The 17542-nt window shown below is 37.8% G+C and overlaps 1 protein-coding gene across 1 annotated transcript; it reads left to right on the forward strand.

Moving 5' to 3' along the window:
* Window positions 1-6434: 6434 nt before the first annotated feature.
* SPINK13 (serine peptidase inhibitor Kazal type 13) lies at window positions 6435-13987 on the forward strand. Its single transcript, XM_059063023.1, has 4 exons — window positions 6435-6504; window positions 7678-7715; window positions 8369-8496; window positions 13939-13987. Exons 1-4 carry the CDS (start codon window positions 6435-6437, stop codon window positions 13985-13987), a joined length of 285 nt encoding a protein of 94 aa, XP_058919006.1.
* The last annotated feature ends 3555 nt before the right edge of the window (window positions 13988-17542 follow it).

Below are 17542 nucleotides of genomic sequence, written 5' to 3' on the forward strand. Positions count from 1 at the left end.
TTTAGCAAACTGAATCCAACAACACATTAAAAGGATCATACACCATGATCAAGTGGAATTTATCCCAGGGATGAAAAAATTTTTCTATATCTGAAAATCAACCAGTGTGATACACCACATTAACAAGTTGAAGAATAAAGACAATACGATCATCTCAATAGATACAGAAAATGTTTTTGATAAAATTCAACATCCACTTATGATAAAAACTTTCCAGAAAGTGGGCATATAGGGAACTTACCTCAAATAATAAAGGCCATATGTGACAAACTGACAGTTAACATCATTCTCAATGGTGAAAAGCTAAAAGCATTCTGCCTAATATCAGGAAAAAGGCAAGGATGTCCATTGTTGTCACTTTTATTCAACACAGTTTTGGAAGTCCTAGCCATGGCAATCAGAGAAGAAAAAGAAATAAAAGGAATCCAAATTGGGAAAGAAGAAGTAAAACTGCAACTGTTTGCAGATGACATGATACTATACCTAGAAAATCCTAAAGATGCTACCACAAAACTACTAGAGCTCATCAGTAAATCTGGTCATGCTACAGGATACAAAATTAATACACAGAAATCTCTTACATTCCTATACACTAACAATGCAAAGATTAGAAAGAGAAATTTAGGAAGCAGTCCCCTTTACCATCTCATCAAAAAGAATAAAATACCTAGGAATAAACCTACCTAAGGAGACAAAAGACCTGTATTCTGAAAACTATAAGATGCTGATGAAAGAAATCAAAGATGACACAAACAGATAGAAAGATATACCATGTTCTTGTATTGTAAGAATCAATATTGTCAAAATGACTATACTACCCAAGGCAATCTACAGATTCAGTGCAATCCCTCTCAAATTACCAATGGCATTTTTCACAGAACTAGAACAAAAAAAATCTTAAAATTTTCATGGAGATACAAAAGACCCTGAATAGCCAAAGCAATCCTGAGAAGGAAAAATGGAACTGGAGGAATCAAACTCCCTGACTTCAGACTATACTATTAAGCTACAGTAATCAAAACAGTATGGTACCACAAAAACAGAAATATAGATCCATGCAACAGAATAGAAAGCTCAGAAATAAACCCACACACCTATGGTCAATTAATCTACTACAAAGAAGGCTAGAATATACAATGCAGAAAAGACAGTCTCTTTAATAAGTGGTTCTGGGTAAACTGGCAGCTACATGTAAAAGAATGAAATTAGAACATTCTCTAACACCACACACAAAAATAAACTCAAAATGGAATAAAGACCTAATTATAAAGGCTGGACACTATAAAACTCTTAAAGGAAAACATAGGCAGAACACACTTTGATATAAATCTCAGCAATATATTTTCTGATCCACCTCCTCAAGTAATGTAAATAAAAACAGAAATAAACAAGGGCAACCTAATTAAACTAAAAAGCTTATGCACAGCAAAGGAAACCATAAATAAAACAAAAAGACAACTCACCGAATGGGAGAAAATATTTGCAAATGAAGCAGCTCAATACCCCCACAAAGAAACAATTTAAAAAACGGGCAGATCTAAACAGACATTTCTCCAAGGAAGACATACAAATGGCCAAAAAGCACATGAAAAGATGCTCAACATCACTAATTATCAGAGAAATGCAAATCAAATCTACAATGAGGTATCACCTCACACCATTCAGAATGTCTATCATGAAAAGGTCTACAAAAAATAAATGCTGGAGAGGGTGTGGAGAAGACGGAATCCTCCTAACTGTTGGTGGGAATGTAAACTGGTACAAACACTATGGAGAACAAATAGAGGTTCCTTAAAAAACTAAAACTAGAACTACCAAATGATCCAGCAATCCCACTCCTGGGCACATATCTAGCGAAAACCATTATTTGAAAAGATACATGCACCCCAATGTTCATTGCAGCACAATTTACAATAGCCAAGACATGGAAGTAACCTAAATGTCCATTGATGGAGGAATGGATAAAGAAGATGTGGTACATATATACAATGGAATATTACTCAGCCATAAAACAAAACGAAATAATGCCATTTGCAGCAACAGGGATGGGCCTAAAGATTATTATACTAAGTGAAGTAAGTGAGATGAAGACAAATATCACACGATATCACTCATTAATGGAATCTAATTTTTAAAAAAGATACAAATGAACTTCTTTACAAAACAGAAACAGACCCACAGACTTCAAAATAAACATCATTACCACAGGGGAGATGTGGGGGGAGGGATAAATCAGGATCTTGGGATTAACATATACATACTACTATATATAAGATGGATACCCAACAGGGACCTACTATATAACACGGTGAACTCTACTCAATATTCTGTGACAACCTATGTGAGAAAACAATCTGAAAAAGAATGAATATATGCATATGCATAACAGACTTTGCTGTACATCTGAAACTAACACACAATTGTAAATCAACTATAATCAAATAAAATTTAAAAAACTCAGTTCTCCCTTTCTGAGAATAATAAAGCTTATCTTCATCCCAATAAATTCCCCTAGCTTCTTCATCTATGTCCAAGGAAGGCATTTATAAATAGAAAACTGACAATTCCAAAATGTATTTTGATACAGAGGAACAGTTAAATAATACCACAAGGAAGCTAACAGGCAAATGCAGAACGTGGTACGTTCTATGAAAAAACTGACCCAATTAAAACATTTCAAGGACACAGAGAAAGAAGAGGAAGACAAGTAGGCTGCTCCAAATTAAGAGTTGTAAGAGACATAACCACCAGTGTCAAGAGTGGACCTTCTTTGGATTCTTACTCAAACTCTAAAAAAAACAGCATGTTTGAGACAATAGGGCAATTTGATTATAAACATTTATCATTTTAGATGATACAAAAGAATTATTGTTAACATTAAGTGTGTGAATCTCAGTAAGATTATTGAAGAAAATGTTCCTGTGTATAAGAAATGCCGGCTGAAGTTGTAGGGATGAAATGACTATGCCTGAAACACTTTATAATGCTTGAGGATTTTTCTAAACAATTGAATAGGTAAAGCAAATGTGCCAATCTTGATAATTACTGAATCTATATGATAGGTATATATGAGTTCATTATGTTATTTTCTATATTTTTGTGTATGTTTGAACCTTTTGTAATAAAAATACTAATGTTAAAAAAAGACTATATTATAAAGATGTTACTTTTACCAAATTTATGTGACTCCAATAAAAATTCCTGTAGAATTATGTCTTAGTGGACTAGACACAGTGTGTCTAAAATATATCCATGATGACACACTCTCAAGAATATCCAAGATGGGCTTCCCTGGTGGCGCAGTGGTTGAGAATCCGCCTGCCGATGCAGGGGTCACGGGTTCGTGCCCCGGTCCGGGAAGATCCCACATGCCGCGGAGCAACTAAGCCCGTGAGCCATGGCCGCTAGGCCTGCGCGTCCGGAGCCTGTGCTCCGCAACGGGAGAGGCCACAGCAGTGAGAGGCCCGCATACCACAAAAAAAAAAAAAAAAAAAAAAAAAAAAAAAAAAAAAAAAAAGAATATCCAAGAAAACAGTTTTAAAAAAAATGGATGGATTTCTTTGTTCCTTCCTTCTGTACGTATTACTGAATACTAATCAAGTGATTTTAAAAAAACAAAAACAAAACCCTGCAATGCACTGCAGTTACAAGGTCAAAATTGGGTAAAGATAGGGTCTTCTCCTTCATAGAGCATGCAATCTAATTATCTAGGGGGTAGTATTGTGGAGAGATTAGGAGTACTGACTGTGGAGAGAAGGAGATAGAGGGCAAAATCAAAGACGCTGCCAAGAAAGGCATAGGGTATCACACAAGACTGGTCTAAGAAGACTACGGATAGTAAATTAAAGGGAACATTCATTCTCTAAGATGAAAGAAAACTTAGAGAAAGTAATGGAATGTGGGCTTTGGAGTTAAAGGTACCTGTGTTTGAATCTCATCGCTGTTCATTTGTAGCTTTGTTAGTAGCAAGTTAGCTTCAGCAAATGACTTTACTCCCCTCAGCCTCATTTTCTTTTTCCCTTACACAAGTTTCAGAGTGATGTAAACCTCATGGGATTATTGTGAGGAATAAATATGATGAGAAATGTAAACCACATAGCCAGATACTGGCAAAAAGAAAGGAATGGACGAATGTGTAAATCCCTAGGTAAGTCGATATGGAGAGAAGGATAAAAGTAGAAAGATAGATGATAAAATTTCCAGAATTACAAGGCAAAAGGGAGAAAAGTGGAGCTAGTTCATCTTAAGGTTTCCCTACACAGTAAAGAAGAGGTTAAATTTACTACTCAAAGTAATGTAGCAGAGGTGTGGTCAGACAGTTGAAAAAATCGGATTTAAAAAAGGAAATTATATGGAGATGGGTGGCATAGGTAGCAACCTGACATTAAATAATAAGAGACCTCCTTAGGAGTCTAGAGGGCCTACGTCAGTAGTGATGATAGCAGGATTGTAGACTCCATTGTATGGAAGTTGTTCCATCCTTGCTCCACAGCCAACGTCTGGAGCAGGAAAATAGCATACTGAATTTATTCCGGCTTGGAAGAAAGAGGGAAGAATCAAGAACAGGATGTCAAGAGAGTATGGTTATGCCAAGGGGCTAAATATAAATGTCAGTCTATGGGACTCAGACTGAGAAGGGAAGACAAGCAGCAAAAGGAGTACTAACTACTCTAGGAGAGTTTAAAGTGTGTGAGATAGAAATTTTCCAGATTATGGCAAAATATCAGGCTTGCCTACGTTAAGGTGGAGTAGAGGGAAACACATGAAGACTTCAGAAGACTTAGGTATTGCAAAGATTATTAGTCATGGTGCTGGAGTTTCCAGCTGATGTCAGAAATCATGTCCTACACAGATCCAACATATAACCCTTCTGAGAAGCAGGATGGGCTAAATGACCTCTGGAGGCAGAGACCAGGAAAATGAATCAGTCTTGAATTTGGTGAATATATACCGGATTATCTGGAATGAGGTAGGTAATTAACCTGCTTTGCAAATGTCATCTTGTTCTCATGATCCACAATCAGAAACCACAAGTACAGAACCTCCAGGTCTGTCCCTGCCTGCTGGAGCATGAAACATCAGAGGAGGTGGTTTAAGACAGGGGTCAAACTAGGAAACAGCCATTAGTGCAATATCTTGCCAATCAACTAGTCACTCAACTGAGCAAGGAGCCTGCCTCCTCTGCTCAACATGCCCGTGGGCCACAGACTCATGGAACAGCAACTTTGCTCAAGGCTAGCTGTGACCTCGGGGTGACTACAGGGGGCTCACTTTTTGCAGCAAGCTCATTCAGGTAAACATCTCTTCACCTCCTTATTCTAAGTCAGTGATGGTATCTCTTTGGCTTTCTTCTCTGTCACTACGTTTCCCAGTATGTTTGTTTTCCTCCAGCACTATCCTTTTGTTTCCTCTATACAGCTAATATGGTTCTCCCTCATTACTCTATGTGCCCACCAGCTGCAATTTGGAGAAGAGACAGAATGAGTAGGGTAGGGCATGGGAACTTGAGTAAATGACTTGGAAAGTATCTTCTCTCTGGGCCAAATATTTCCATTCTTACAAAAGAAGAGTTTAGCTAAAGAAATTGGTAATTTAATATAGTTAAACTCTACTTATATTAATATCAGTTGATATTCTCAGTATCCTGTGATGTTCATGCTTTTTCTGAGGTTCATACTTCTAAGAAATGTTGAAGCTAGAATTTGAACTTACCAGTGTCATCAAAATCATGTGTACCTATATATGAATCATAAAAATGATGAAAATCAATTATCCTGATTTGTGTATCAGGAAAGGTATACATAATTTTTATGACCCCCGGACCAAAAATTACATTTCCAATCTATTCTTTGTATTTGAGCACATGTAACTGGCCTGGAAGAAGAAACTTACTTAGGAAATGGAGGACTTCAATGTGGGAGAAACCGGTCTATCCCAGGAAATCAAACGATGTGTATTATAAAGTGACGCATCCCTGATTATGCAGCGTAGTCCTCAGTTCACACCTGTTTTCTCAGAATTCTTATGAATTCTTGAAGTGTCCATATTCACTAACATGAGTGTCTCGGTTTAGATGATATATTGTAGGATGAACCTATTTATAGGTAACATGCTGGGGTCAGCCCTGATGAAAGCCCTGAGGCTATTTCCTCTTCCAAGCCAAAACAGTGACTGTACAATGGCTGCTGGCAGGGGGGAAAAAAAGTTATTTTAAGGGTTTTCTTTCCCTCTTTAGAGCAGAAGAGCCTTCTTAGGTCTGAATCCCTAGAGACCAGGCCAGTTTGGAATCACCATGGCCAAGTTCATGGGAATGGCACCAATTCAGAGTAGTGGGTTCTCTCACTTTTGGAAAGCCAGTTGTGCAAGAGATTACGAATAAACTATCTTGAGCATTTTCACAGGCCTCACCAAAGCAGGACGTTAGAAGAGATCAAATGGCTGCCTTTCCCTGCATGACCATATTTTTCCTGGTATCCTCCACTTTGGCACAGATTGTTTTTTCAGGTAAGCATATGTCTTTCTTTTACTTGGAGGAGAGAAAAAGAGTCATTTGTGACTGGATGGGTAAAGTTTTGCTGAAACATAGGCCTTTGGGCTTGATAATCCAAATTGGGTATCAAGTGGGTATCACTATTGGAAAGGGATTGCTACTGGATAGCAATTTAAAATTATTTTGAACATGACAAATGAAACAAAATAAACCAAAATGAAAAAAAGTTTAGGTTCAAAGAAATGTCACTGCCTCCATACCCTTTTCCTTCCACTGCAGTCCCACCCTCATCTTTTATGTAACCAATCTTATTTTAGGTACCTATTTGCATGCTGCTTTTGTTATTAAAATATTCTGGCTTTTTAGAATTAGAGAGGAGCATTCCATCTTTTTTATTCTCTGAAAGAGTGCATATGTAAACAGTATAGTCTATTCCTGGAGAGGATGGGAGGCTTGTTGTTTCCCTTATGTGAAGATTTTAAAATCATACAACTTTTCTAACTTTGTAAATTCTGACTTTTGGAAAGCTAGAATTTTCTTGGATATTTTAAATATCACCTAACAGTGAGAGATAGGGCAAAACTTCATTAGGTCTTTTCTTATTTTATTCTCCCATAGCCAGCTGGTCATCCTCTATCCCTAAGCAACACCAGCACCCCTCGCACAAATCAGTTCACCATATCCCTCAGTCTCTCCAGAGCCAAGGAACTCCTAAGTTTTCTCGTCATCATTCTTAGTATCCTCTTAAGTTCAGCATCTTGGTAGAAACCGGCCTAATCCTTTACTTACTATATTACTTTTAAATTTTACAACAATCTTTAAAATGCATATACTTATCCTAATTGTCATGATGAGGAAACTAAAGCCAACAAAAGTCAAGTAACTTAATGAAAATAACACGGTTTGCAAGTTAAGCATACAACCCCAAATGGTTTTTACTCTTTCCTCAATGACACAGCAAATTTATAAATGAAGTCAGGACTGTGAAAAGAAGGAGAGAATAAATAAATGGATGAAGTAAGTTAACAAAGGAATAGCACCCAGATTTTGTTGTCACAAATTATTTTGTATACTTTGTGCAAATGAGTAATTGCATTACATTTCTTTGTTCAGTCAGTAACTTCAGTGAGTGAAATCAAACTCCATGGAGAACTGTTTAACCTATTGTGTCTGTACTTTATTTGCAGAAATCTTCAAACCACATGACTATTCTAAATGGCCTATGGTAAATTTAAATTTCTAAGTTCTGAATTCTGATTTTAATCTGACCACTCTCCTGACATGAGAGACCTAAAACTTCGCAGTGGTTAAGTAGAATGGAAGATTTCTATGTGACTTTGGGCGTGTATCTTAACCTCTTCAGGCTTAGATTTACTCCCATGTAGCACAAGCATTACAATAGTAACATGCATCTCTGGACATTAAATAAATTAATACTGTCAATTGTCCAGGGCCACAGAGTTTAACAATGGTATATACAGAATTTAATCCCAGTCTCAATACAGAACCCTCACTCTTAAAAACTACATTTAAGCCCCTATCTTCTAGGAGTTCAGAGACACATAACTATCTCTACTCACAAACTTCTTATGCTGAGTTACTGGCTCTGGGACTCCAAGTTTAAGCGAAAACTTTGCATTTGGGATTTAAGCTGAGTTATTATACTGCTTATGACTAGCAAATGATGAATGAGTAAGGATACTGTAGTCAGAAAAAAACTTGCTTGACCAAAGCCCAGAGGAGAGGAAATCTTGCAAAAAGATCAATTGACTAGTAACATTTGATATTATTTCTATGTGGGGCAGAAGTGACAGGCCAGGAATAGATGAGGGAAAATCTATCAGTTGTTATTCATATGATATTTTATGATGTTTGCAGCCCCCATGTAAAATGTACTACCCATTGGATCCTCTTTATGATGCAAACTGTCCTGAGGTGACAGCATATGTTTGTGCTACAAATGGCCACACTTACAAGAATGAGTGTTTCCTCTGTGTTGATCAGTGGTAAGTTCAAAATAAAATACCATTATTTTTTCTCTATATTTCTTCACAGAAATTTCCAATAATTTTAGCAAGGAACTGGATTTGCTGATGCATGGGATTTTTTTTTTTTTATAGTCTCTATTGTTCACAAAAGACTGAGGACAGACTACATACATAGTAAAGAGAAAAGTCTTTTTAAAAAATTTAGTTAACATTCAAAGCTGACTCATTTAAAAAAAAAGAAAGAAAAGCTTACATGATATTTTGGCAGAATTGTACAGAGATCATATTAGTAGATAGTCTATAGATTATATTCAAGCAATAAATACAAATCCATTTTTTAAAAAATCAAATTTTCTTTAACAAGTCACAGTGACATCCCTATGAGTAGCACCCATATTGTTGCCTGGAAGAAGTAAATATAGATACTGATACAGACATACAGACACAGACATAAATACAGGTGTAGATATACACGTAAGTAACAAAGTGATTATGTGGTCTTACATGGAAAATATTGACTGTCAACTTTTAATATTTTTTTGCCTTTCAAATAAATTCAATGGGAAATTTAGATTAAAAAATTAATAATATTCCTTGTGATATATTTTAGCTCTATTTGAATTTTTTTTTTACAAATCAGCCTTGTCATGTCTTGTCAGTAACTCTTCCATGACCTATGAGATCCTCTCTGTTGGGAGTCTCCAGGAGTAGCCTCAGGTTTGATGATTCCCTAATAGGACTGATAGAACTCAGAAAAGCTGTTATATGCATGCTAACAGTTTATTACAGTGAAAGGATACAGAATAAAATCAGCAAAGGCAGAAAACTCATAGGGTGGAGTCTAGGAGATCAGACACAAGCTTCCAGTCGTCCTCTCCCAGGGGAGTCACACAGGCAGTGCTTAAATTCTCCCAGCTATGATGTGTCATAATTTACATAAAGTATTGACAACCTGGGAAGCCCACCAAAGCTTTGGTGTCCAGGGTTTTTACTGGGGACATGCAGCACCTACATAATTGACAACTACTTAGTCTCCAGCCCCCTCCCCCCCCTAGGAGTTAAACTGATACAGACTGGCTCAGCACCACAGGTGAACAAAAACAGGCATTCACCTCAGGGTAAATTATCTGGCATGACCTATGGCCCTAGGTTACAAAGTTACTCTTATCAGCCAGAATATCCCAAGGGTGTAGAGATTACTTCCTATGAGCTGATTTGAGCACCTCAAGTCTGCTGAGCTAACTCTTTAATGCATATCTTCCTTTGAGAAGACTCTTCATGGACTTCTGACACCACATTAGCGTGCCACTGCAATTATTTCTGAGCACTGAAGGAAACGAGTAGAAACTATAGTCCAATAAAGGTAATACTTGTTCATCTTCAGAGCAAGTACTAGAAGAATGGGAACTGAAAAATGTGAATTAACCAAGTATTTCCCATTGACTTCAAAGAAAGGTGAAAGAGAATTCATGACTATTAGCAGACTATGTAGAATGATTAAATTACATAATCATTCCTTCCAAATGTGATTGTTGTCACTTTCTCAGGCAGGGCTAATTAGGCAAAATATATTGGGAAGTGTCTTCTTAGCTCTTCCACATAAGCCTTTTTCACACTGTTTGGTATTTGGACGCACACCATTAAAATCAGCAGCATAGAAGGACCCACCTGCAGTGGCCTGTGCTTCTGAAAATCCTCATAGGTTGATGCAGAATTACATTGGGGACTTGATTTTCCACTATGCTACAATCAAATGGCTTCTCAAAGATGGTTCTGGGATTTTTTTCAGCCTCATCTAAGAGACTTGAGAAAGTCTCAAAAGCTCTGTGAGCATGCCTCTGATCTGTTCTGGCACTCTCTCACCCTCTCACTCTCATTCTCTCTCCTTCTCTCCTTTCTTTCTTTCTTCCTTTCCTTCTTTTCTATCTTGTAAGTCTGCCAGATATAGTATGAACACTTGCTGTTTTTTCTCAATCAAAGTATAAATAAGGAGCCTCTGCTAATTAAAAAAGAAAAAAATGGTTCTCTCCTTGGAGACATTATGAACACAGTTCTTATCAAACATACCTACTTCTGGAACACAGAGAACACTGATGCCAATGGCAGGGATGGTACAGTTGCCTGTATATTTGTTTTAATTCTCACTGTGACCTGCATATATAAACGTGGCCTTCATGACATTTCTGGATCTCTGGGCAACAAGAATAGTCATTATGCTCTTTTGAGTAATGGAGGTAGAAGAGTAATTCTTTGGTCTCTGCTCTTAGCTAGTGTTTTGAAGAAAAATATCCTGAGAAACTGGACTCACAATCCTGAGAGATATCCGCCATTTATGAACAATGTAACTCCCTTGAAAAACAGAAAACTTAAGAGTGCATCTTGCCCAGAATTGAAAAAAAATCAGTCATTATACTTAAAGGAATCCCCCAAGCCTACTCAGTGTAGGGCCGCCCTCATAATAACTACCAAGAAAATAGAGTTGTATGAAACAGATCCCAGACTCTTCATAAGTTTGTGGTCTTATGTGGCAAAAAGAATATATTACATAAGAAAATTCATGATAATAGAAAACAGTATTGGTTCTGTTTAACTAGAATAGTATTTCAGTACGTTTTTATGGTTGACAGTATTTCAAAAATCAGATTTTACCTAAAAATATAGGTTTCCAATTTATTTTTCAAAAAGCAAACATTAATAGTAAGTAGGATTTCACATTCAAGAAATAAGCAACAGTTATCTATTAGCAGTTCCCCATCCAAATGGAGTGCAGTCATTGTATATATTCTTTTTCAGATTCTTTTCTATTATAGGTCATTACAAGATACTGAGTATAGTTCTCTGTGCTATACAGTAGGTCCTGTTGTTTATCTATTTTATATACAGTAGTATGTATATGTTAATCCAAAACTCCTAATTTATCCCCCCAACCTGCTATCGCCTTTGATAACCCTATGTTTGTTTTCTATGTCTATGAATCTATTTCTGTTTTGTAAATAAGTTCATTTGTATCCTTTTTTAAGGTTCCACATATACATGATATATGACATTTGTCTTTTTCTTTTTTTGACTTGCCTCACTTAATATGATAATCTCTAGGTCCAACCATATTGCTGCAAGTGGCATTATTTCATTCTTTTTTATGGCTAATATTCCATTACACACACACACACCCATATCTTCTTTATCCATTCATCTGTTGATGGACATTTAGTTTGCTTCCATGTCTTGGCTAATACTGCTATTAACTTTGGGGTGATGTATCTTTTCAAATTAGAGTTTTATCCAGATATATGCCCAGGAGTGGGATTGCAGGATCATATGGTAACTCTGTTTTTAGTTTTTTAAGGAACCTCCATACTGTTCTCCATTGTGGCTGCACAAATTTACATTCCCACCAATGGTGTAGAAGGGTTCCCTTTTCTCCACACGCTCTCCAGTATTTATTATTTATAGAGTTTTTAATGATGGCCATTCTGACTGGTGTGAGGTGATAGCTCATTGTATAACCTCATTGTAGTTCTGATTTGCATTTCTCTAATAATTAGTGATGTGGAACATCTTTTCATGTGCCTGTTGGCCATCTGTATGTCTTCTTTGGAGAAATCTCTATTTAGATGTTCTGCCCATTTCCTGATTGGGTTGTTTGTCTTTTTTTTTTGTTATTAAGCTGATGAGCTGTTTGCATATTTTGGAAATTAATCCTTGTTGGTCTCATCGTTTGCAAATATTTCCTCCCAGTCCTTAGGTTGTCTTTTCGTTTTGTTTAAGCTTTCCTTTGCTGTGCGGAAGCTTTTAAGTGCAATTAGGTCCCATTTGTTTATTTTGGTTTATATTTTCATTACTCTAGGAGGTGGATCAAAAAATATATTGGTGCCATTATGTCAAAGAGTGTTCTACCTATGTTTTCCTCTAAGAGTTTTATAGTGTCTGGCCTTATAATTAGGTTTTTGATCCATTCTGAGTTTATTTTTATATATGGTGTTAGACAATGTTCTAATTTCATTCTTTTACACGTAGCTGTCCAGTTTTCCCAACACCACTTACTGAAGAGAATGTCTTTTCGCTGTTGTATATTCTTGCCTCCTTTGTCATGAGGCAGTTAAAGTATTCTTAAAGAAAACGTGCAGGGACTGGTGATGCAGTGGATAAGACTCTGTCCTCCCAATGCACAGGGTGCAGGTTAGATCACTGGTCAAGGAACTAGATCCTACATGCATGTTGCAACTCATAAGAGTTAGCATGCCACAACTAAGGAGCCCACAAGCTGCAACTAGGGAGATGGTGAGCTACAATTAAGGAGCCCACCTTCTGCAATGAAGACCCAGAGCAACCAGATAAATAAAGAAATAATTTTTTTTTTAAAAAAGCTAATACTGTGTTGAGAGGTTTAAAAAAAGAAAAAGTGGGGCTTCCGTGGTGGCGCAGTGGTTGAGAGTCCGCCTGCTGATGCAGGGGACATGGGTTCGTGCCCCGGTCTGGGAAGATCCCACATGCCGTGGAGCGGCTGGGCCCGTGAGCCATGGCCGCTGAGCCTGCGCGTCCGGAGCCTGTGCTCCGCAACGGGAGAGACCACAACAGTGAGAGGCCCACGTACCGCAAAAAAAAAAAAAAGAAAAAAGAAAAAGGGCTTCCCTGGTGGCGCAGTGGTTGAGAGTCCGCCTGCCAATGCAGGGGACACGGGTTCATGCCCCGGTCCGGGAAGATCCCACATGCTGTGGAGCGGCTGGGCCCGTGAGCCATGGCCACTGAGCCTGTGCTTCCGGAGCCTGTGCTTCCAGAGCCTGCGCTCCGCAACGGGAGAGGCCACCAACAGTGTGAGGCCCGCATACCGGAAAAAAAAAAAAAAAAAAAAAAAAAAAAGTGCAAAAGAAAGTAGAATGGGCAATTTACACAGGGCTCACTGCATGTGAAAACACATGGAACTGAGAAACTGCAATGTTTTTAGGGAAATAAGGAAGATAAAAATTGTGTTGAAAGGAATGTCAGGTATTTAAAGGACAGTAATAAATAAGGCTGAAAAGTTAGGCAGAGGCTAGTCTTCTGGGAAACATAAATCCTAAAGTAAGGGGAATAGACTGTAGTCTATGGGCAGTGTAAACCTAGTGAAAATTTGAGTAAAGAGTGTGAATTATGTGAATTATTATGCATAGCATTATTGCTATGGTTATCTTTTACTTCTTGGTAGAAAAATTTGACATTGTACACTGAATGGAAAGGTATTAAAATGGGAATGGGTTGGGGAATGAAAGACTCTCTACTGAAAAACTTCACAGAGCAATTTTTGAATAATCAAGACATGGGGGGGAATGTGCCAACTGTGGTAGCCATGAAAAGAGACAGAGGTAAAGGGAATTGTAGAAGCAGCTCCCTTTCTCAGGACTTCATTTGGAAGAGAAAGGATGTGAAGCAAGGCCCCCTTTCCTTATGATACTAATCTCTTTTTTCTTCTCTTTTCTTTAGGGAATTCGGTCCTCATATTAAATTTGATAAATATGGAAAATGCGATTAATGGGTAACAGAGTACTATATACTTGCTTATTCTTTTCACTAATTTCTTTTGGAATTTGAGGGTGTATAATAAATAAATAACACAACTCCATGCTGCACCCAAATTTGGAACAAAATTGGAAGCAAAAGAAAACTAATGGAGAACTGAGTATCACATTTATTAGAAATAAACACCATACTGAAAAAGGTGGTAGATATTCATCTCTGGGTACTGAGGGGCTGAGGTCTATTATCAAACGTGCTTATGAACACTCCCCTGAATTCAGTTTATCCCAAATTGCAGGCTTATCCGCAAGGTCAGACCCTGCCCCACTAATCTCACTTAAAGACATGAACAAAAGAGAAAATATCCCCTCCACACATGCACACAGTTGTTTGAGAATTTCTACCTCATATTCATAAATGAAGCCCACTTTCAGTAGAAGAGAGAAAGGTCCACATGCTAACAGAAGGAGAGAAGAAGAGCCAAGATCTTTGGGGACCAAGCATGTTTTTGAGAGAAAGGGAGAGAGTGCTCATCGTCTGACCCCCAATTGCAGTATCCCTAATCCTCACTCCATCCCATTGTTCACATTACATCGTTCAACAAATTCCCTTTTCTTTTTTTGCTTGATCTTGTCTATAATCTGTCACTTGTAGCTGAAAGAGCTTGACTAACACAGGGAGATGAAGTCATTATTTTACTTGAGGCTGGGGAAATGAAAAGTCAAGAGCTCTCTCCTTTGCCATGTGTGCTCTGTGCTAGTACCTGTTGTTGCCACTAGATGCCAGACTCATTCTTCTAACTTAATCTGACTAGTTGAACCAGACAGGTCCAGAAAGTTGTGCACAAGTCTACTTTCTTCATCACCTTTCCAGCATATACACAGTCCACTTCTGCTAGCAGGGGAGACCCTCATCCTCTTATGTCTTCCTCCCTCCTGCCCCCAGCACCCCAGGCCAGTAGGATCCAGCTGGGTGGCTCTCTTTGGAGCCAGGGTGATAAAGTTTCAGGTCTCTCAGGTCCCACAAAATAAAGAGTCTCTTAAAATACAGGCCTTCTCTTGTTAATTATCATCTTGTATTGTTGAACATTATTTCACCTTTCCATCTCTGCCTCACCAAAAATAACAAAAGCAGAATCTTCTCCTCAAAAAGGGGGTGGGAGGTATAACTTGTCCTACCACAGAATAAAAAAGAGATAACCAGGAAAATTCTATCTTTTATTTTCCCCTCCTCAAAAAAAAGAGAGCCCACAATTATTCTACTTTAGTAGGAAAATAAACAGGCATAGTTAGAAATCCCGGACTTAACAAGCATCTTCTCTGTTGTGTGAAAATGCTGGGCTGACTGGGAGACAGATAGGAACACATACACGGTAACTAAGCCCATATGAAGTGTAAGCTGAGAATGGAAATAACCATCTGAAGTTTGAGATGAGAACACAGGCATTCCAGTAAAGGAAGGGGCAGTTTGACATCTCGGCCCAGCCTTACAAGCAGAGGTAGAGTTCTGACAATAATTAGCCCATGTTCAGTGAGCACATACACCATGCCAAGTGCTGTGTTTTATCTGCTTTATCTCAATTCATCCTCTCCACAGTCCTATAAGCCTGCTACCATTGTCACCCCCATTTTACAGAGGAGGAAACTAAACTTAGACAAGGTAAACTATGCAATCTTGTAGTTTATAAAGGACTGAAATTTAAACTCAATTATCCTGCTACTAACCACAACCTTATGTTGTCTACAAACCCAAAAGAGACAGAAAAAGAGAGCCTAGATGCAATAATGGACAAATAATGTATCAAAATAAAATTTTGTTTTCGAAATTATAAAAGCATTCCTCAAATGGGAGCCAAGTTTCCTGCTTACTTTTCAGATATTTAAAATAAATTAGTTAATACTCACTTAGCATCAACTTTTTAGGTTTGATCTGCCATTTCTGTTTTCTGATCTCCAGACCTATTTATTCTCTATAAAACAGTAAGAAATTTTTTATAAAGCACAGGCAAATAAAACCTATTGGTTTGTTTAACAAACATTTATTGGGTGCCTATGCTGTGTCAGACACTGTTCTAGGCACTGGGAAGATAAAGCCTGTATTCTCAAGGAGTTCACATTCAAATGACCTTGGTAGGAGCATAGTGCTGGGGGAAAAATGATAACAAACAAATAAAGAAAACAAACGAATAGCAAGGTCAGGAGTGGATACTGCATGCTATAAGCAGAGAGATGGCTAGAAGGGGTAGGAGAATTCAAGACCAGATGTTGAGATCAGAGAGATCTGGGAGATACAACAACCTCATGTAGGTAGGCCTTAAAGCCACGGATAGAAGTCTAGGTCTTATTCTAAATGAGATGAGGAGCCGTTAAAAGGGTATTCCTTTAATACCTGGAAGACTTTGAGCTACAGCCTGCTCCTCTAGACTCAACGCCTGAACATAATTTATCTGTAAACACTATGGTGGATTTCTCACTTCTTCATCTGCCTTCTGAAGTTCCAGACCCTTTCTCCTCAGAGCACGCTCAGAACAGCACTAAGAGCTTGTTAAAAATGCAGGATTGCAGATTTCACTGCGGACGTGCTGGGTCAGATTCTACAATTTATCAAGATCCCCAGTGGGATTTTAATGCATCTCAGGTTGAGAGGCATTGATGTCTACCCCTTAGAGGAGACTTTGGGAAAGAGAAGTGTTTTTTTTTTTTTTTTTTTTTTTTTTTTTCCCAATGGTTTTGTGTTTTTCCTGGGAGACACATATGTTCCCAAGACATTGCCTGGCTAAGTGTTAATGAGTCTGAACAAGGCTCACCTCAGCATCATTAGTCGTTAGTGGTAAATGGCTAAGAATACAAGCTCTGAAACCAAACTACCTGAATTCAAACCTCAACTCGATCTCATGTTACTTAAGTGAACTTCAGCAAGTTAGTTAGCCTCTCTCCTCTGTACCTTAACTTTCTTATGTGATAAAAACTGTTCTTGGACAGGGAGATCAGCTCGGTGCTTTGTGATCCCCTAGAGGGGTGGGATAGGGAGGGTGGGAGGGAGATGCAAGAGGGAGGAGATATGGGGATATATGTATATGTATAGCTGATTCACTTTGTTATACAGAAGAAACTAACACACCATTATAAAGCAATTAAACTCCAATGAAGATGTTAAAAAACAAAACAAGACAAAAACTGTGCTTGGAACATAAGGATTTATCATCATTGTTTTATAATTATATCATTATATTATTATCATTATTATCATCATCATCATCACCACACTTGGTTCTTTTCTCCTGTACAACATTAGGAAATGTTAAATCAGTTGGGAGAATAATAATATTTGTGGAAAGTGTAAACCAATTTCATTGAAAGTCATTGTGTGATAAAATCTGCATGTTCAGTTCTCATAGGATATTCATTCTTTTCAATGTGTTGCCATTTCCATAACTCAACTACAACATCTGTGCAAAGGATTCCTTGTGCTTATCTTTTCTGTGATGTGAGCTTCGGTCACATTGCTCCAATCTCCTGCTAGACCCTTGTATCTGAATTTTCTATCATCATCTTACAATCTAAAGGTCCAA

Source organism: Kogia breviceps, chromosome 4 (assembly GCF_026419965.1).
Source record: "Kogia breviceps isolate mKogBre1 chromosome 4, mKogBre1 haplotype 1, whole genome shotgun sequence".
NCBI classification, from domain to species: Eukaryota; Metazoa; Chordata; class Mammalia; order Artiodactyla; family Physeteridae; genus Kogia; species Kogia breviceps.

Excerpts from the sequence above, each read along its gene's own strand:
- SPINK13 (XM_059063023.1), top strand. The coding sequence starts at position 6,435 with ATGGCTGCCTTTCCCTGCATGACCATATTTTTCCTGGTATCCTCCACT. Across the intron at positions 7,716-8,368 it reads ACTATTCTAAATGGCCTATG|CCCCCATGTAAAATGTACTA; the intron begins GTAAATTTAAAT and ends TGATGTTTGCAG. Across the intron at positions 8,497-13,938 it reads TTCCTCTGTGTTGATCAGTG|GGAATTCGGTCCTCATATTA; the intron begins GTAAGTTCAAAA and ends TCTTTTCTTTAG.